The 20,024-nt window shown below is 55.8% G+C and overlaps 1 protein-coding gene across 1 annotated transcript; it reads right to left on the reverse strand.

Annotated features, from left to right (window-relative positions):
- Positions 1-1,467: 1,467 nt before the first annotated feature.
- On the reverse strand, positions 1,468-19,703 carry LOC137166553 (adhesion G protein-coupled receptor E1-like). Its single transcript, XM_067568324.1, has 12 exons — positions 19,640-19,703; positions 18,595-18,747; positions 15,639-15,794; positions 14,736-14,891; positions 13,367-13,519; positions 10,412-10,567; positions 9,509-9,664; positions 8,140-8,292; positions 5,182-5,337; positions 4,279-4,434; positions 2,910-3,062; positions 1,468-1,583 (listed from the first exon to the last, which is right to left on the reverse strand). Exons 1-12 carry the CDS (start codon positions 19,701-19,703, stop codon positions 1,468-1,470), a joined length of 1,728 nt encoding a protein of 575 aa, XP_067424425.1.
- Between the last annotated feature and the right edge of the window lie 321 nt (positions 19,704-20,024).

A 20,024-nucleotide genomic window follows, 5' to 3' on the forward strand; every position in this document is an offset into this window, starting at 1 on the left:
CAAGGCAGGTGTTCTCACTCGCACGCCTGAACGTGGCTTTCCCAGAGCTGGACTCGTAGCCATTGATGCAGCTGCAATAGTAACTCCCAGGCATGTTGGTGCAGTTTGCGTGGGGTCCGCAGTCTGCCCGGCGTGGTCCCAGACACTCGTCAATATCTGCAACACAAGAAGGGGATGCTCTGTCCAGGCCTGGCAGGGAGACGTTCCCCTATCATCCCCTTCTACTGACCTGGGTGTCGGAACCTAGGCAAAAAGGACACTGTTGTATTTAACAACCCAAGGCCTGATTCTCAGCAACACTCAGGCCACACTAGGCTGCTCTGGCACCGTAACGGCCACTTGACAGTTTGGTGTATTGAAAATTGTGTTAGTCTCACAAATTCTGACTTTACATCTGCAATGGGCCTTCCTGCTCCTGCTTGCAGTCTGGGGCCTCTGTTCAGAAACGTGTGATCTGTTTTTTCCAGCAGTCTGTCTGCAAAAGAGCTAGCCTAGAGCAAAGGAGCGGGCGGAGTTATGCCCATCTGCCGCAGGGAGCAGCCTGCTTTGTCTCTCTCTGTTTTGGGTTCTTGACTGTTAGGGTTCTGGGCTTAAGAAATAACCTTGTGTTGTACTCCAGCCAGCCAGCGAGAGGACTTTATGCTTTGTTTCCCACTGTGTGCGTGTGTGCTATGAACATAACAGATGGCGGAACAGTCACTGTGGCATCTATGGGTCAATCCCGGTCCCACACTGGGGCCAATGACTTCAATGGTCCAAGATTTGGGGAGATTTAGGAGTCCATGTTTGAAGCTCGGTCTCCCAGGAGGTGGAAATGTGGCAGAAATCCCTATCACATTCCAATCACAGGGGGACACACCAGCATTGCTTACGGTGAAGCATTGGCTAGCTTCACCAGCCCAAAGACAGCTGTGGGATAATCTGCCCCAGGAAGGTCTCTAATAATCAGAGGTCAGCTTAAGCCCTGATGTGGGATGTTTTCCTCCTTCCCAGAATTATTGTCCATTAACTATCACAGCCCCAGTTATTGTCGTTCCCCTGAGAGGAGGCCAGTCCCTCTTTAAAACTAGACACACTCACAGCCTGGCTGCCAGTTGGTAGCAGTGATTCCACGGGCTAATGCCGCACTGGGTGGAAGAGTATTTCCCTGTATCTGCTTTGAATTTGCCACCTTTCTGAGTCAATGAAATCCATGCCCTGCCCCCTTGCTCTCTGGTCTTTTTAAATCTTGTGATTTTTTAAACCAATCTCGTGATTTCTTTGAATGCTTGGAATTGTCATCACCGGAGACCCACTGAAGCCAAATTATGTGTAGCTGTGCAGAGATGCATCTAAGCATGTGCTTTGCTGAATCGGGGGGCTCAGCGAGCACTGACAGGAACCAGCAGAGAGAGATTTAGCAGCTGGCAGACTCCAGCGTCCCTGGTGGAGAAGACACCAGCACCTGGGTATCCCCTGCCAGGGGACTTACGGTGGAGGATGGGCCAGCTTCACCAGCCCAAAGGGGTCTCTGAATCCACTGGACTGCCAGCACAGAGAGACCCCTCTGTCTGTGCCCTGGGCAAACTCCTGTCTGCGCTGCCCTGGGAGAGCGACATGGAGCTGGAGTAGAGAGAGCACGTGGCCTGGTACAAGGCCTGGGCCCTGAACTAAAGTCAGCAAAAGTTACGCTCTGAGCAAATGTTAGGCCCTGTCAAGAGGCAGAGGATTGCCTGCAAGTTCCCTGTCCGGTACGTGAACTCGGCACCGGTGGTGCTGGCATTGCTAAAACACACTGACTATGTCAACACATTCCCGCAGGGCAGCGCAAGGAACAGCCCCAGCCAGGCACGATAGGATGGTTTGACAGAAGGGATGAGCAGAGATGCTTGGTCTGGAACATCAGGAGGAAAGTACAAAGCCAGATGGTGAATAGGGATGTTTTGTGTGAAGCGTCGGGAGAAAGGTACCAGGGCAGGTCACAAACACCTCGTGACACATGGAAGGTGCTTCGTGAGTTGTTTACCCCAGACTGTTTGTCTCAGTCTATAGATGTCGGGGAATCTCGCCTTAACCCTTTGTCTGCCGTAGGGGGCAGTGGAAAGTCCCGCCGCTCGCTGAGCTGGTCGATTGTCACGGGCACACAGGTATTAATGTCCCTGCAGCGTCTATGGGGTTAGTACCGTGTTTAGTCGGCAACACACCTGGCCGAACGCCTTCCCCACTGAACCGATTCTGTGTCTGTCTGGGCAGTTCGATCGAGGTCTGCCAGGCCGGCTACTGGCCAGAGCCGGGTCAGCACAGAGAGGACACACACGCAGCCAACAGCTGACAACACCCGTGTCCCGCACCATGCTGCTGGAAGCCAGCATGTCTGAGGGAAGCCTGGGGTTGGGCTGGCAATGCCACTCACAGCACGTGCCCCGTACAGCGCTGCCCAGGGGAGCTTGGGGAGTGGGAGTGTTCCCCAAACTAGCAGCCGCATCCTCTAGAGCCATGGGTGAGCACGGCTGCCTGGCCCCAGCGGGAGCTGAAACACTCGGAGACCTGGGGTGAATTCAACAACGCTTCAGCCCAATTCCGGGGCCCCTTCCCAAGCTCGGGTTTGGGCGGAGGGGCGAAGAAAGGGCTGCGCAGATGCTGTGTGCTGGGACCAGCAAGGGTCCTCTTCCCTCTCCCTGGTGCATCCCTGCAAACCTGGGGGGTTTATTCTCAATCCAAACACCCAGGACAGGGGAGATCCTGGCCCCCACGCGCTGTGGGAGTGGTTGAGGGTCACGGCTGATCACAGCCCCTGTGCCTGGATTAGGCGCCTTTACCACACCTGGCAGCAGCGTCTGGTGCAGCACCAGGCCTGGAATGAGCGCAGAGGTGCAGCGGGAGAGGGGGGGTCTTAGCAGCGCACAGCATGGGGCCAGGGCACAGCTCACCATGGCAGGTGTTGTCACTGCCTCTGCTGAAGGTGGCTTCCCCAGAGCTGGACTCGTATCCATCGATGCAGTTGCAATAGTAACTCCCAGCAAGGCTGATGCAGCGTACGTGGGGTCTGCAGTCTGCCCGGCTCGGCCCCAGACACTTAACATCTGCAACACAAGAGGGGACGCTTTGTCCAGTGCTGGGAGGGAGACGTTCCCCGTATCAGGCCCTGCACTGAGCTGGTTGATGGAACCCAGGTGACCAGGAGACTGTTGAATTTACGAATCAAAGGCCTGATTCTCAGCAACACTCAGGCCGCACTAGGCTGCTCTGGCAGCGTAACGGCCACTTGAGAATTTGGTGTATTGAAAATTGTGTTAGTATCACAAGCTCTCACTTTACCTCTGCAAGGGGCCTTCCTCGTCTTGCTTTCAGGCTGGGGGCCTCTGTACAGAAGCATGTGATCTGGTTTTTGCAGCAGTCTGTTTGCAAAAGACCTAGCCTAGAGCAAAGGGGCCATGGGGAGTTATGCCCATCTGCTGCAGGGAGCAGCCTGCTTTGTCTCTCTCTGTTTTGGGTTCTTGACTGTTAGGGTTCTGGACTTAAGAAATAACCTTGTGTTGTGCTGCAGCCAGCCAGCGAGAGGATTTTATGCTTTGTTTCCCACTGTGTGTGTGTGTGCTATGAACATAACAGATGAAAGAACAGTCACTGTGGCATCTATGGGTCAATCCCTGTCCCACAATGAGGCCAGACACTTCAATGGTCCAAGATTTTGGGCAGATTTTGGAGTCCATGTTTGAAGCTCGGTCTCCCAAGAGGTGGAAATGTGGCAGAAATCCCTATCACATTCCAATCACAGGGGGACACACCGGCATTGCTCACTGTGGAGCATGGGCGAGCTTCACCAGCCCAAAGGCAGCTGTGGGATAATCTGCCCCAGGAAGGTCTCTAATAATCAGAGGTCAGTTTAAGCCCTGACGTGGGATGTTTTCCTCACTCCCAGAATTATTGTCCATTAACTATCACAGCCCCAGGTATTGTTGTTCCCCATAGAGGCGGCCAGTCCCTCTTTCAAACTCGACTCACTCACAGCTTGGCTGCCAATCGGTAGCAGTGATTCCATGGGCTAATGCTGCAGTGGGTGGAAGGAGTTTGCTCCGTGTGGTTTATCCCCTGTCCAAACGCCGGAGAAAGGGGCGAACCCGTCCCCCAGCGCTGCGGGAGCAGGCGAGGGTGATGGCTCATCACAGCCTCTGTGACGGCCTCGTGCCTTTGCCAAAGCTGGCAGAAGCCCCGGTTAAGCACCAGGCCTGGAATGAGCATGTGAAGTGCATGGGGGAATGTGGAGTCTCAGAGGGTAGGGGTCAGGAGAGAGCTCACCAAGGCAGGTGTTCTCACTCGCGCTCCTGAACGTGGCTTTCCCAGAGCTCGACTCGTATCCATCGATGCAGCTGCAATAGTAACTCCCAGGCATGTTGGTGCAGTGTGCGTGGGGTCCGCAGTCAGCCCGGCTTGGCCCCAGACACTCGTCAATATCTGCAACACAAGAAGGGGATGCTCTGTCCAGGCCTGGCAGGGAGACGTTCCCCGTATCACCCCTGCACTGAGCTGGGTGACGGGACCCAGACGACTGCGCCCCTGTGAGGTTAACAAAATCAAAGGCCTGATTCTCAGCAACACTCAGGCCGAACTAGGATGCTCTGGCAGCGTAACGGCCACTTGAGAATCCCCCGCCCTGAAAAAGGGGCCACTGCAGCTGGTGTGGAGAGGCTTTATGGGCCATGCCTCCACCCAGGTGCCGTGTGCTGCAGCTATTCTCTGCCTCACATAGTCCATAAGGGTAAGATCAGGGGATGGCTGTGGTGCCCTGCACTGTGTATATTCCCTGCCCCCAGGGTCCATGGGGGGCAGAATGCACTGAGCTATTCCCATGGCCTGCACATAAGGCCCCTTCCCAGGCTCAGGGGGGCACTAGCAGCCCGGACGCTGTGTGCTGGGGCTGGCGAGGGTCCCCTCCTGTCTCCATGGTGCTTCTCTGCAGCACAAGGACTTTGCTGCGTGGGTCTCTTTCTAACTTTAGGGGTTTATTCCTCGTCCAAACGCCGGGGAGAGGGGTGAGCCCAGCCCCCAGCTCTGTGGGAAAAGATGAGGGTCAGGTCTCATCACAGCCTCAGTGACGGCTTCGTGCCTTTGCTAAAGCTGGTGCAACGCCAGGTCTGGGCTGAGCAGGTGTGAGGTGTGTGTGGGGGTGTCTCAGCGGGTGGGGTTCAGGGCACAGCTCACCAAGGCAGGTGTTCTCACTCGCGCCCCTGAACGTGGCTTTCCCAGAGCTGGACTCGTATCCATCGATGCAGCTGCAACTGTAGCTCCCAGGCGTGTTGGTGCAGTGTGCGTGGGGTCCGCAGTCTGCCCGGCTCGGCCCCAGACACTCGTCAATATCTGCAACACAGGAGGGGACGCTCTGTCCAGTCTTGCTAGGGAGACATTACCCGTATGACCCCCTACACTGAGCTGGCTGACAGGACCCAGGCGACGGGGACTCAACTGAATTTAACAATCAAAGGCCTGATTCTCAGCAATTCTCAGGCTGCACTAGGCTGCTCTGGCAGGGTAACGGCCACTTGAGAATTTGGTGTATTGAAAATTGTGTTAGTCTCACAAGTTCTCACTTTACATCTGCAAGGGGCCTTCCTGCTCCTGTTTGCGGTCTAGGGGCCTCTGTGCAGAAATGTGTGATCTGTTTTTTCCAGAAGTCTTTCTTCAAAAGAGCTAGCCTAGAGCAAAGGGGTGGGTGGGAATTATGCCCATCTGCCGCAGGGAGCAGCCTGCTTTGTCTCTCTCTGTTTTGGGTTCTTGACTGTTAGGGTTCTGGACTTAAGAAATAACCTTGTGTTGTGCTGCAGCCGGCCGGCAAGATGATTTTATGCTGCCTTTCCAACTGTGTGTGTGTGTGCTATGAACATAACAGATGGGAGAACAGTCACTGTGGCATCTATGGGTCAATCCCTGTCCCACAATCGGGCCAATGATTTGAATGGGTCAAAGATTTGGGGATATTTAGGAGTCCATGTTTGAAGCTTGGTCTCCCAAGGGCTGGAAATGTGGCAGAAATCCCTATCACGCTCCAATCACAGGGGAACACACCGACATTGCCAGCCTGGGTAAGTCCCAAGGCCCATCTACCCCGACATCCCGACTGCGACAGGTGCTACCGAGGAAGGTGTAAGTGTCCAGCTGCAGCCATGGGATAATCTGCCCCAGGAGGGTCTCTAATAATCAGAGGTCGGCTTAAGCCCTGACGTGGGATTTTTTCCTCCCTCCCAGAATTATCGTCCATTAACTATCACAGCCCCAGGTATTGTCCTTCCCCATAGAGGAGGCCAGTCCCTCTTTCAAACTCGACTCCCTCACAGCCTGGCTGCCAGTCGGTAGCAGTGATTCCACGAGACTAATGCTGCACTGGGTGGAAGAGTATTTCCCTTTATCTGCTTTGAATTTGCCACCATTCCGAGTCAATGAAATCCATGCCCTGCCCCCTTGCTGCCTGGTCTTTTTAAATCTTGTGATTTTCTAAACCAATCTCGTGATTTCTTTGAATGCTTGGGATCGTCGTCACCGGAGACCCACTGAAGCCAAATGAAGTGTGTAGCTGTGCAGGGACGCATCTAAGCATGTGCTTTGCTGAATCGGGGGCTCAGCGAGAACTGACAGGGACCAGCAGAGAGAGATTTAGCAGCTGGCAGACTCCAGCGTCCCTGGTGGAGAAGACACCAGCACCTGGGTATCCCCTGCCAGGGGACTTACGGTGGAGCATGGGCCAGCTTCACCGGCACAAAGGGGTCTCCGAAGCCACTGGACTGCCAGCACAGAGAGACCCCTCTGTCTGTGCCCTGGGCAAACTCCTGTCTGCACTGCCCTGGGAGAGCGACATGGAGCTGGAGTAGAGAGAGCACGTGGCCTGGAGCAAGGCCTGGGCCCTGAACTAAAGTCAGCAAAAGTTATGCTCTGAGCAAATGTCAGGCCCTGTCAAGAGGCAGAGGCTTGCCTGCAAGTTCCCTGTCCGGTACGTGAACTCGGCACCGGTGGTGCTAGCATTGCTAAAACACACTGACTATGTTGACACATTCCCCCAGGGCAGCGCAAGGAAGAGCCCCAGCCAGGCACGATAGGATGGTTTGACAGAAGGGATGAGCAGTGATGCTTGGTCTGAAACATCAGGAGGAAAGTACAAAGCCAGGCGGTGAATAGGGATGTTTTGTGTGAAGCGTCGGGAGAAAGGTACCAGGGCAGGTCACAAACACCTCGTGACACATGGAAGGTGCTTCGTGAGTTGTTTACCCCAGATTGTTTGTCTCAGTCTATAGATGTCGGGGAATCTCGCCTTAACCCTTTGTCTGCCGTAGGGGGCAGTGGAAAGTCCCGCCACTCGCTGAGCTGGTCCATTGTCACGGGCACACAGGTATTAATGTCCCTGCAGCGTCTATGGGGTTAGTACCGTGTTTAGTCGGCAACACACCTGGCCGAACGCCTGCCCCACTGAACCGACTCTGTGTCTGTCTGGGCAGTTCGATCGAGGTCTGCCAGGCCGGCTACTGGCCAGAGCCGGGTCAGCACAGAGAGGACACACACGCAGCCAACAGCTGACAACACCCGTGTCCTGCACCATGCTGCTGGAAGCCAGGGTGTGTGAGGGAAGCCTGGGGCTGGGCTGGCAATGCCACTCACAGCACGTGCCCCGCACAGCGCTGCCCAGGGGAGCTTGGGGAGTGGGAGTGTCCCCCAAACTAGCAGCCGCATCCTCTAGAGCCATGGGTGAGCACGGCTGCCTGGCCCCAGCGGAAGCTTAAACACTAGGAGACCTGGGGTGAATTCAACAACGCTTCAGCCCAATTCCGGGGCCCCTTCCCAAGCTCGGGTTTGGGGGGAGGGGCGAAGAAAGGGCTGCGCAGATGCTGTGTGCTGGGGCCAGCGAGGGTCCTCTCCCCTCTCCCTGGTGCATCCCTGCAAACCTGGGGGTTTATTCTCAATCCAAACACCCAGGGCAGGGGAGATCCTGGCCCTCACGCGCTGTGGGAGTGGTCGAGGGTCACGGCTGATCACAGCCCCTGGGCCAGGATTAGGCGCCTTTACCACACCTGGCAGCAGCGTCTGGTGCAGCACCAGGCCTGGAATGAGCGCAGAGGTGCAGCGGGAGAGGGGGTGTCTTAGCAGGGCATAGCATGGGGCCAGGGCACAGCTCACCATGGCAGGTGTTGTCACTGGCGCCGCTGAAGGTCTTTTCCCCAGAGCTGGACTCGTATCCATCGATGCAGTTGCAATAGTAACTCCCAGCAAGGCTGATGCAGCGTACGTGGGGTCTGCAGGCTGCCCGGCTCGGCCCCAGACACTTAACATCTGCAACACAAGAGGGGACGCTTTGTCCAGTGCTGGCAGGGAGACGTTCCCCGTATCACCCCCTGCACTGAGCTGGGTGATGGGACCCAGGTGACCGGGAGCCTGTTGAATTTACGAATCAAAGGCCTGATTCTCAGCAACACTCTGGCCGCACTAGGTTGCTCTGGCAGCATAACGGCCACTTGAGAATTTGGTGTATTGAAAATTGTTTTAGTAACACAAGCTCTCACTTTACCTCTGCAAGGGGCCTTCCTGGTCTTGCTTTCAGGCTGGGGGGCCTCTGTAGAGAAGCGTGTGATCTGGTTTTTGCAGCAGTCTTTTTGCAAAAAACCTAGCCTAGAGCAAAGGGGCCATGGGGAGTTATGCCCATCTGCTGCAGGGAGCAGCCTGCTTTGTCTCTCTCTGTTTTGGGTTCTTGACTGTTAGGGTTCTGGACTTAAGAAATAACCTTGTGTTGTGCTGCAGCCAGTCAGCGAGAGGACTTTATGCTTTGTTTCCCACTGTGTGCGTGTGTGCTATGAACATAACAGATGGCGGAACAGTCACTGTGGTATCTATGGGTCAATCCCTGTCCCACACTGGGTCCAATGACTTCAATGGTCCAAGATTTGGGGTGATTTAGGAGTCCATGTTTGAAACTCGGTCTCCCAAGAGGTGGAAATGTGGCAGAAATCCCTATCACATTCCAATCACAGGGGGACACACCGGCATTGCTCACTGTGGAGCATGGGCGAGCTTCACCAGCCCAAAGGCGGCTGTGGGATAATCTGCCCCAGGAAGGTCTCTAATAATCAGAGGTCAGTTTAAGCCCTGACGTGGGATGTTTTCCTCACTCCCAGAATTATTGTCCATTAACTATCACAGCCCCAGGTATTGTTGTTCCCCATAGAGGCGGCCAGTCCCTCTTTCAAACTCGACTCACTCACAGCTTGGCTGCCAATCGGTAGCAGTGATTCCATGGGCTAATGCTGCAGTGGGTGGAAGGAGTTTGCTCCGTGTGGTTTATCCCCTGTCCAAACGCCGGAGAAAGGGGCGAACCCGTCCCCCAGCGCTGCGGGAGCACGCGAGGGTGATGGCTCATCAAAGCCTCTGTGACGGCCTCGTGCCTTTGCCAAAGCTGGCAGAAGCACCGTTGAAGCACCAGTCCTGGAATGAGCATGTGAAGTGCATGGGGGAATGTGGAGTCTCAGAGGGTAGGGGTCAGGAGAGAGCTCACCAAGGCAGGTGTTCTCACTCGCGCTCCTGAACGTGGCTTTCCCAGAGCTCGACTCGTATCCATCGATGCAGCTGCAATAGTAACTCCCAGGCGTGTTGGTGCAGTGTGCGTGGGGTCCGCAGTCAGCCCGGCTTGGCCCCAGACACTCGTCAATATCTGCAACACAAGAAGGGGATGCTCTGTCCAGGCCTGGCAGGGAGACGTTCCCCGTATCACCCCTGCACTGAGCTGGGTGACGGGACCCAGACGACTGCGCCCCTGTGAGGTTAACAAAATCAAAGGCCTGATTCTCAGCAACACTCAGGCCGAACTAGGATGCTCTGGCAGCGTAACGGCCACTTGAGAATCCCCCGCCCTGAAAAAGGGGCCACTGCAGCTGGTGTGGAGAGGCTTTATGGGCCATGCCTCCACCCAGGTGCCGTGTGCTGCAGCTATTCTCTGCCTCACATAGTCCATAAGGGTAAGATCAGGGGATGGCTGTGGTGCCCTGCACTGTGTATATTCCCTGCCCCCAGGGTCCATGGGGGGCAGAATGCACTGAGCTATTCCCATGGCCTGCACATAAGGCCCCTTCCCAGGCTCAGGGGGGCACTAGCAGCCCGGACGCTGTGTGCTGGGGCTGGCGAGGGTCCCCTCCTGTCTCCATGGTGCTTCTCTGCAGCACAAGGACTTTGCTGCGTGGGTCTCTTTCTAACTTTAGGGGTTTATTCCTCGTCCAAACGCCGGGGAGAGGGGTGAGCCCAGCCCCCAGCTCTGTGGGAAAAGATGAGGGTCAGGTCTCATCACAGCCTCAGTGACGGCTTCGTGCCTTTGCTAAAGCTGGTGCAACGCCAGGTCTGGGCTGAGCAGGTGTGAGGTGTGTGTGGGGGTGTCTCAGCAGGTGGGGGTCAGGGGAGAGCTCACCAAGGCAGGTGTTCTCACTCGCGCCCCTGAACGTGGCTTTCCCAGAGCTGGACTCGTATCCATCGATGCAGCTGCAACTGTAGCTCCCAGGCGTGTTGGTGCAGTGTGCGTGGGGTCCGCAGTCTGCCCGGCTCGGCCCCAGACACTCGTCAATATCTGCAACACAGGAGGGGACGCTCTGTCCAGTCTTGCTAGGGAGACATTACCCGTATGACCCCCTACACTGAGCCGGGTGACGGGACCCAGGCGACGGGGACTCAACTGAATTTAACAATCAAAGGCCTGATTCTCAGCAATTCTCAGGCTGCACTAGGCTGCTCTGGCAGGGTAACGGCCACTTGAGAATTTGGTGTATTGAAAATTGTGTTAGTCTCACAAGTTCTCACTTTACATCTGCAAGGGGCCTTCCTGCTCCTGTTTGCGGTCTAGGGGCCTCTGTGCAGAAATGTGTGATCTGTTTTTTCCAGAAGTCTTTCTTCAAAAGAGCTAGCCTAGAGCAAAGGGGTGGGTGGGAATTATGCCCATCTGCCGCAGGGAGCAGCCTGCTTTGTCTCTCTCTGTTTTGGGTTCTTGACTGTTAGGGTTCTGGACTTAAGAAATAACCTTGTGTTGTGCTGCAGCCGGCCGGCGAGATGATTTTATGCTGCCTTTCCAACTGTGTGTGTGTGCTATGAACATAACAGATGGGAGAACAGTCACTGTGGCATCTATGGGTCAATCCCTGTCCCACAATCGGGCCAATGATTTGAATGGGTCAAAGATTTGGGGATATTTAGGAGTCCATGTTTGAAGCTTGGTCTCCCAAGGGCTGGAAATGTGGCAGAAATCCCTATCACGCTCCAATCACAGGGGAACACACTGGCATTGCCAGCCTGGGTAAGTCCCAAGGCCCATCTATCCGACATCCCGACTGCGACAGGTGCTACCGAGGAAGGTGTAAGTGTCCAGCTGCAGCCATGGGATAATCTGCCCCAGGAGGGTCTCTAATAATCAGAGGTCGGCTTAAGCCCTGACGTGGGATTTTTTCCTCCCTCCCAGAATTATCGTCCATTAACTATCACAGCCCCAGGTATTGTCCTTCCCCATAGAGGAGGCCAGTCCCTCTTTCAAACTCGACTCCCTCACAGCCTGGCTGCCAGTCGGTAGCAGTGATTCCACGAGACTAATGCTGCACTGGGTGGAAGAGTATTTCCCTTTATCTGCTTTGAATTTGCCACCATTCCGAGTCAATGAAATCCATGCCCTGCCCCCTTGCTGCCTGGTCTTTTTAAATCTTGTGATTTTCTAAACCAATCTCGTGATTTCTTTGAATGCTTGGGATCGTCGTCACCGGAGACCCACTGAAGCCAAATGAAGTGTGTAGCTGTGCAGGGACGCATCTAAGCATGTGCTTTGCTGAATCGGGGGCTCAGCGAGAACTGACAGGGACCAGCAGAGAGAGATTTAGCAGCTGGCAGACTCCAGCGTCCCTGGTGGAGAAGACACCAGCACCTGGGTATCCCCTGCCAGGGGACTTACGGTGGAGCATGGGCCAGCTTCACCGGCACAAAGGGGTCTCCGAAGCCACTGGACTGCCAGCACAGAGAGACCCCTCTGTCTGTGCCCTGGGCAAACTCCTGTCTGCACTGCCCTGGGAGAGCGACATGGAGCTGGAGTAGAGAGAGCACGTGGCCTGGAGCAAGGCCTGGGCCCTGAACTAAAGTCAGCAAAAGTTATGCTCTGAGCAAATGTCAGGCCCTGTCAAGAGGCAGAGGCTTGCCTGCAAGTTCCCTGTCCGGTACGTGAACTCGGCACCGGTGGTGCTGGCGTTGCTAAAACACACTGACTATGTTGACACATTCCCCCAGGGCAGCGCAAGGAAGAGCCCCAGCCAGGCACGATAGGATGGTTTGACAGAAGGGATGAGCAGTGATGCTTGGTCTGAAACATCAGGAGGAAAGTACAAAGCCAGGCGGTGAATAGGGATGTTTTGTGTGAAGCGTCGGGAGAAAGGTACCAGGGCAGGTCACAAACGCCTCGTGACACATGGAAGGTGCTTCGTGAGTTGTTTACCCCAGATTGTTTGTCTCAGTCTATAGATGTCGGGGAATCTCGCCTTAACCCTTTGTCTGCCGTAGGGGGCAGTGGAAAGTCCCGCCACTCGCTGAGCTGGTCCATTGTCACGGGCACACAGGTATTAATGTCCCTGCAGCGTCTATGGGGTTAGTACCGTGTTTAGTCGGCAACACACCTGGCCGAACGCCTGCCCCACTGAACCGACTCTGTGTCTGTCTGGGCAGTTCGATCGAGGTCTGCCAGGCCGGCTACTGGCCAGAGCCGGGTCAGCACAGAGAGGACAGACACGCAGCCAACAGCTGACAACACCCGTGTCCTGCACCATGCTGCTGGAAGCCAGGGTGTCTGAGGGAAGCCTGGGGCTGGGCTGGCAATGCCACTCACAGCACGTGCCCCGCACAGCGCTGCCCAGGGGAGCTTGGGGAGTGGGAGTGTCCCCCAAACTAGCAGCCGCATCCTCTAGAGCCATGGGTGAGCACGGCTGCCTGGCCCCAGCGGAAGCTTAAACACTAGGAGACCTGGGGTGAATTCAACAACGCTTCAGCCCAATTCCGGGGCCCCTTCCCAAGCTCGGGTTTGGGGGGAGGGGCGAAGAAAGGGCTGCTCAGATGCTGTGTGCTGGGGCCAGCGAGGGTCCTCTCCCCTCTCCCTGGTGCATCCCTGCAAACCTGGGGGTTTATTCTCAATCCAAACACCCAGGGCAGGGGAGATCCTGGCCCTCACGCGCTGTGGGAGTGGTCGAGGGTCACGGCTGATCACAGCCCCTGTGCCTGGATCGGGCGCCTTTACCACACCTGGCAGCAGCGTCTGGTGCAGCACCAGGCCTGGAATGAGCGCAGAGGTGCGGCGGGAGAGGGGGTGTCTTAGCAGCGCACAGCATGGGGCCAGGGCACAGCTCACCATGGCAGGTGTTGTCACTGGCACCGCTGAAGGTGGCTTCCCCAGAGCTGGACTCGTATCCATCGATGCAGTTGCAATAGTAACTCCCAGCAAGGCTGATGCAGCGTACGTGGGGTCTGCAGGCTGCCCGGCTCGGCCCCAGACACTTAACATCTGCAACACAAGAGTGGACGCTTTGTCCAGTGCTGGCAGGGAGACGTTCCCCGTATCACGCCCTGCACTGAGCTGGGTGATGGGACCCAGGTGACCGGGAGCCTGCTGAATTTAAGAATCAAAGGCCTGATTCTCAGCAACACTCAGGCCGCACTAGGCTGCTCTGGCAGGGTAACGGCCACTTGAGAATTTGGTGTTTTGAAAATTGTGTTAGTAACACAAGCTCTCACTTTACCTCTGCAAGGGGCCTTCCTGGTCTTGCTTTCAGGCTGGGGGGCCTCTGTAGAGAAGCGTGTGATCTGGTTTTTTCAGCAGTCTGTTTGCAAAAGACCTAGCCTAGAGCAAAGGGGCCATGAGGAGTTATGCCCATCTGCTGCAGGGAGCAGCCTGCTTTGTCTCTCTCCGTTTTGGGTTCTTGACTGTTAGGGTTCTGGACTTAAGAAATAACCTTGTGTTGTGCTGCAGCCAGTCAGCGAGAGGACTTTATGCTTTGTTTCCCACTGTGTGCGTGTGTGCTATGAACATAACAGATGGCGGAACAGTCACTGTGGTATCTATGGGTCAATCCCTGTCCCACACTGGGTCCAATGACTTCAATGGTCCAAGATTTGGGGTGATTTAGGAGTCCATGTTTGAAACTCGGTCTCCCAAGAGGTGGAAATGTGGCAGAAATCCCTATCACATTCCAATCACAGGGGGACACACCGGCATTGCTCACTGTGGAGCATGGGCGAGCTTCACCAGCCCAAAGGCAGCTGTGGGATAATCTGCCCCAGGAAGGTCTCTAATAATCAGAGGTCAGTTTAAGCCCTGACGTGGGATGTTTTCCTCACTCCCAGAATTATTGTCCATTAACTATCACAGCCCCAGGTATTGTTGTTCCCCATAGAGGCGGCCAGTCCCTCTTTCAAACTCGACTCACTCACAGCTTGGCTGCCAATCGGTAGCAGTGATTCCATGGGCTAATGCTGCAGTGGGTGGAAGGAGTTTGCTCCGTGTGGTTTATCCCCTGTCCAAACGCCGGAGAAAGGGGCGAACCCGTCCCCCAGCGCTGCGGGAGCACGCGAGGGTGATGGCTCATCAAAGCCTCTGTGACGGCCTCGTGCCTTTGCCAAAGCTGGCAGAAGCACCGTTGAAGCACCAGTCCTGGAATGAGCATGTGAAGTGCATGGGGGAATGTGGAGTCTCAGAGGGTAGGGGTCAGGAGAGAGCTCACCAAGGCAGGTGTTCTCACTCGCGCTCCTGAACGTGGCTTTCCCAGAGCTCGACTCGTATCCATCGATGCAGCTGCAATAGTAACTCCCAGGCGTGTTGGTGCAGTGTGCGTGGGGTCCGCAGTCAGCCCGGCTTGGCCCCAGACACTCGTCAATATCTGCAACACAAGAAGGGGATGCTCTGTCCAGGCCTGGCAGGGAGACGTTCCCCGTATCACCCCTGCACTGAGCTGGGTGACGGGACCCAGACGACTGCGCCCCTGTGAGGTTAACAAAATCAAAGGCCTGATTCTCAGCAACACTCAGGCCGAACTAGGATGCTCTGGCAGCGTAACGGCCACTTGAGAATCCCCCGCCCTGAAAAAGGGGCCACTGCAGCTGGTGTGGAGAGGCTTTATGGGCCATGCCTCCACCCAGGTGCCGTGTGCTGCAGCTATTCTCTGCCTCACATAGTCCATAAGGGTAAGATCAGGGGATGGCTGTGGTGCCCTGCACTGTGTATATTCCCTGCCCCCAGGGTCCATGGGGGGCAGAATGCACTGAGCTATTCCCATGGCCTGCACATAAGGCCCCTTCCCAGGCTCAGGGGGGCACTAGCAGCCCGGACGCTGTGTGCTGGGGCTGGCGAGGGTCCCCTCCTGTCTCCATGGTGCTTCTCTGCAGCACAAGGACTTTGCTGCGTGGGTCTCTTTCTAACTTTAGGGGTTTATTCCTCGTCCAAACGCCGGGGAGAGGGGTGAGCCCAGCCCCCAGCTCTGTGGGAAAAGATGAGGGTCAGGTCTCATCACAGCCTCAGTGACGGCTTCGTGCCTTTGCTAAAGCTGGTGCAACGCCAGGTCTGGGCTGAGCAGGTGTGAGGTGTGTGTGGGGGTGTCTCAGCAGGTGGGGGTCAGGGGAGAGCTCACCAAGGCAGGTGTTCTCACTCGCGCCCCTGAACGTGGCTTTCCCAGAGCTGGACTCGTATCCATCGATGCAGCTGCAACTGTAGCTCCCAGGCGTGTTGGTGCAGTGTGCGTGGGGTCCGCAGTCTGCCCGGCTCGGCCCCAGACACTCGTCAATATCTGCAACACAGGAGGGGACGCTCTGTCCAGTCTTGCTAGGGAGACATTACCCGTATGACCCCCTACACTGAGCCGGGTGACGGGACCCAGGCGACGGGGACTCAACTGAATTTAACAATCAAAGGCCTGATTCTCAGCAATTCTCAGGCTGCACTAGGCTGCTCTGGCAGGGTAACGGCCACTTGAGAATTTGGTGTATTGAAAATTGTGTTAGTCTCACAAGTTCTCACTTTACATCTGCAAGGGGCCTTCCTGCTCCTGTTTGCGGTCTAGGGGCCTCTGTGCAGAAATGTGTGATCTGTTTTTTCCAGAAGTCTTTCTTCAAAAGAGCTAGCCTAGAGCAAAGGGGTGGGCGGGAATTATGCCCATCTGCCGCAGGGAGCAGCCTGCTTTGTCTCTCTCTGTTTTGGGTTCTTGACTGTTAGGGTTCTGGACTTAAGAAATAACCTTGTGTTGTGCTGCAGCCGGCCGGCGAGATGATTTTATGCTGCCTTTCCAACTGTGTGCGTGTGTGCTATGAACATAACAGATGGGAGAACAGTCACTGTGGCATCTATGGGTCAATCCCTGTCCCACAATCGGGCCAATGATTTGAATGGGTCAAAGATTTGGGGATATTTAGGAGTCCATGTTTGAAGCTTGGTCTCCCAAGGGCTGGAAATGTGGCAGAAATCCCTATCACGCTCCAATCACAGGGGAACACACCGGCATTGCCAGCCTGGGTAAGTCCCAAGGCCCATCTATCCGGTATCCCGACTGCGACAGGTGCTACCGAGGAAGGTGTAAGTGTCCAGCTGCAGCCATGGGATAATCTGCCCCAGGAGGGTCTCTAATAATCAGAGGTCGGCTTAAGCCCTGACGTGGGATTTTTCCTCCCTCCCAGAATTATCGTCCATTAACTATCACAGCCCCAGGTATTGTCGTTCCCCATAGAGGAGGCCAGTCCCTCTTTCAAACTCGACTCCCTCACAGCCTGGCTGCCAGTCGGTAGCAGTGATTCCACGAGACTAATGCTGCACTGGGTGGAAGAGTATTTCCCTTTATCTGCTTTGAATTTGCCACCATTCCGAGTCAATGAAATCCATGCCCTGCCCCCTTGCTGCCTGGTCTTTTTAAATCTTGTGATTTTCTAAACCAATCTCGTGATTTCTTTGAATGCTTGGGATCGTCGTCACCGGAGACCCACTGAAGCCAAATGAAGTGTGTAGCTGTGCAGGGACGCATCTAAGCATGTGCTTTGCTGAATCGGGGGGCTCAGCGAGAACTGACAGGGACCAGCAGAGAGAGATTTAGCAGCTGGCAGACTCCAGCGTCCCTGGTGGAGAAGACACCAGCACCTGGGTATCCCCTGCCAGGGGACTTACGGTGGAGCATGGGCCAGCTTCACCGGCACAAAGGGGTCTCCGAAGCCACTGGACTGCCAGCACAGAGAGACCCCTCTGTCTGTGCCCTGGGCCAACTCCTGTCTGCACTGCCCTGGGAGAGCGACATGGAGCTGGAGTAGAGAGAGCACGTGGCCTGGAGCAAGGCCTGGGCCCTGAACTAAAGTCAGCAAAAGTTATGCTCTGAGCAAATGTCAGGCCCTGTCCAGAGGCAAGGCTTGCGTGCAAGTTCCCTGTCCGGTACGTGAACTCGGCACCGGTGGTGCTGGCGTTGCTAAAACACACTGACTATGTTGACACATTCCCGCAGGGCAGCGCAAGGAACAGCCCAGCCAGGCACGATAGGATGGTTTGACAGAAGGGATGAGCAGTGATGCTTGGTCTGAAACATCAGGAGGAAAGTACAAAGCCAGGCGGTGAATAGGGATGTTTTGTGTGAAGCGTCGGGAGAAAGGTACCAGGGCAGGTCACAAACACCTCGTGACACATGGAAGGTGCTTCGTGAGTTGTTTACCCCAGATTGTTTGTCTCAGTCTATAGATGTCGGGGAATCTCGCCTTAACCCTTTGTCTGCCGTAGGGGGCAGTGGAAAGTCCCGCCACTCGCTGAGCTGGTCCATTGTCACGGGCACACAGGTATTAATGTCCCTGCAGCGTCTATGGGGTTAGTACCGTGTTTAGTCGGCAACACACCTGGCCGAACGCCTGCCCCACTGAACCGACTCTGTGTCTGTCTGGGCAGTTCGATCGAGGTCTGCCAGGCCGGCTACTGGCCAGAGCCGGGTCAGCACAGAGAGGACACACACGCAGCCAACAGCTGACAACACCCGTGTCCTGCACCATGCTGCTGGAAGCCAGGGTGTCTGAGGGAAGCCTGGGGCTGGGCTGGCAATGCCACTCACAGCACGTGCCCCGCACAGCGCTGCCCAGGGGAGCTTGGGGAGTGGGAGTGTCCCCCAAACTAGCAGCCGCATCCTCTAGAGCCATGGGTGAGCACGGCTGCCTGGCCCCAGCGGGAGCTGAAACACTAGGAGACCTGGGGTGAATTCAACAATGCTTCAGCCCAATTCCGGGGCCCCTTCCGAAGCTCGGGTTTGGGGGGAGGGGCGAAGAAAGGGCTGCCCAGATGCTGTGTGCTGGGACCAGCGAGGGTCCTCTTCCCTCTCCCTGGTGCATCCCTGCAAACCTGGGGGGTTTATTCTCAATCCAAACACCCAGGACAGGGGAGATCCTGGCCCCCACGCGCTGTGGGAGTGGTCGAGGGTCACGGCTGATCACAGCCCCTGTGCCTGGATCGGGCGCCTTTACCACACCTGGGAGCAGCGTCTGGTGCAGCACCAGGCCTGGAATGAGCGCAGAGGTGCGGGGAGAGAGGGGTTGTCTTAGCAGCGCACAGCATGGGGCCAGGGCACAGCTCACCATGGCAGGTGTTGTCACTGGCACCGCTGAAGGTGGCTTCCCCAGAGCTGGACTCGTATCCATCGATGCAGTTGCAATAGTAACTCCCAGCAAGGCTGATGCAGCGTACGTGGGGTCTGCAGTCTGCCCGGCTCGGCCCCAGACACTTAACATCTGCAACACAAGAGGGGACGCTTTGTCCAGTGCTGGCAGGGAGACGTTCCCCGTATCACGCCCTGCACTGAGCTGGTTGATGGAACCCAGGTGACCAGGAGCCTGTTGAATTTACGAATCAAAGGCCTGATTCTCAGCAACACTCAGGCCGCACTAGGCTGCTCTGGCAGGGTAACGGCCACTTGAGAATTTGGTGTATTGAAAATTGTTTTAGTAACACAAGCTCTCACTTTACCTCTGCAAGGGGCCTTCCTGGTCTTGCTTTCAGGCTGGGGGGCCTCTGTACAGAAGCATGTGATCTGGTTTTTGCAGCAGTCTGTTTGCAAAAGACCTAGCCTAGAGCAAAGGGGCCATGGGGAGTTATGCCCATCTGCTGCAGGGAGCAGCCTGCTTTGTCTCTCTCTGTTTTGGGTTCTTGACTGTTAGGGTTCTGGACTTAAGAAATAACCTTGTGTTGTGCTGCAGCCGGCCAGCGAGAGGATTTTATGCTTTGTTTCCCACTGTGTGTGTGCAGACACTTCATGGTCCAAGATTTTGGGCAGATTTAGGAGTCCATGTTTGAAGCTCGGTCTCCCAAGAGGTGGAAATGTGGCAGAAATCCCTATCACATTCCAATCACAGGGGGACACACCGGCATTGCTCACTGTGGAGCAAGGGCCAGCTTCATCCCCAGCCCAAAGGCAGCTGTGGGATAATCTGCCCCAGGAAGGTCTCTAATAATCAGAGGTCAGTTTAAGCCCTGACGTGGGATGTTTTCCTCACTCCCAGAATTATTGTCCATTAACTATCACAGCCCCAGGTATTGTTGTTCCCCAGAGAGGCGGCCAGTCCCTCTTTCAAACTCGACTCACTCACAGCCTGGCTGCCAATCGGTAGTCAGGAGAGAGCTCACCAAGGCAGGTGTTCTCACTCCGCGCTCCTGAACGTGGCTTTCCCAGAGCTCGACTCGTATCCATCCATGCAGCTGCAATAGTAACTCCCAGGCAAGTTTGTGCAGTGTGCGTGGGGTCCGCAGTCTGCCCGGCTCGGCCCCAGACACTCGTCAATATCTGCAACACAAGAAGGGGATGCTCTGTCCAGGACTGGCAGGGAGACGTTCCCCGTATCACTCCCTGCACTGAGCTGGGTGATGGGACCCAGACGACTGCGACTCAACTGAATTTAACAATCAAAGGCCTGATTCTCAGCAATTCTCAGGCTGCACTAGGCTGCTCTGGCAGCGTAACAGCGATCTCCCTGAGAATCCCCCGCCCTGAACAAGGGGCCACTGCAGCTGG

Source organism: Emydura macquarii, unplaced genomic scaffold, assembly GCF_026122565.2.
Source record: "Emydura macquarii macquarii isolate MOO-44397 ecotype Brisbane River unplaced genomic scaffold, CSIRO-AGI_Emac_v2 contig_2883, whole genome shotgun sequence".
NCBI lineage: Eukaryota > Metazoa > Chordata > Testudines > Chelidae > Emydura > Emydura macquarii.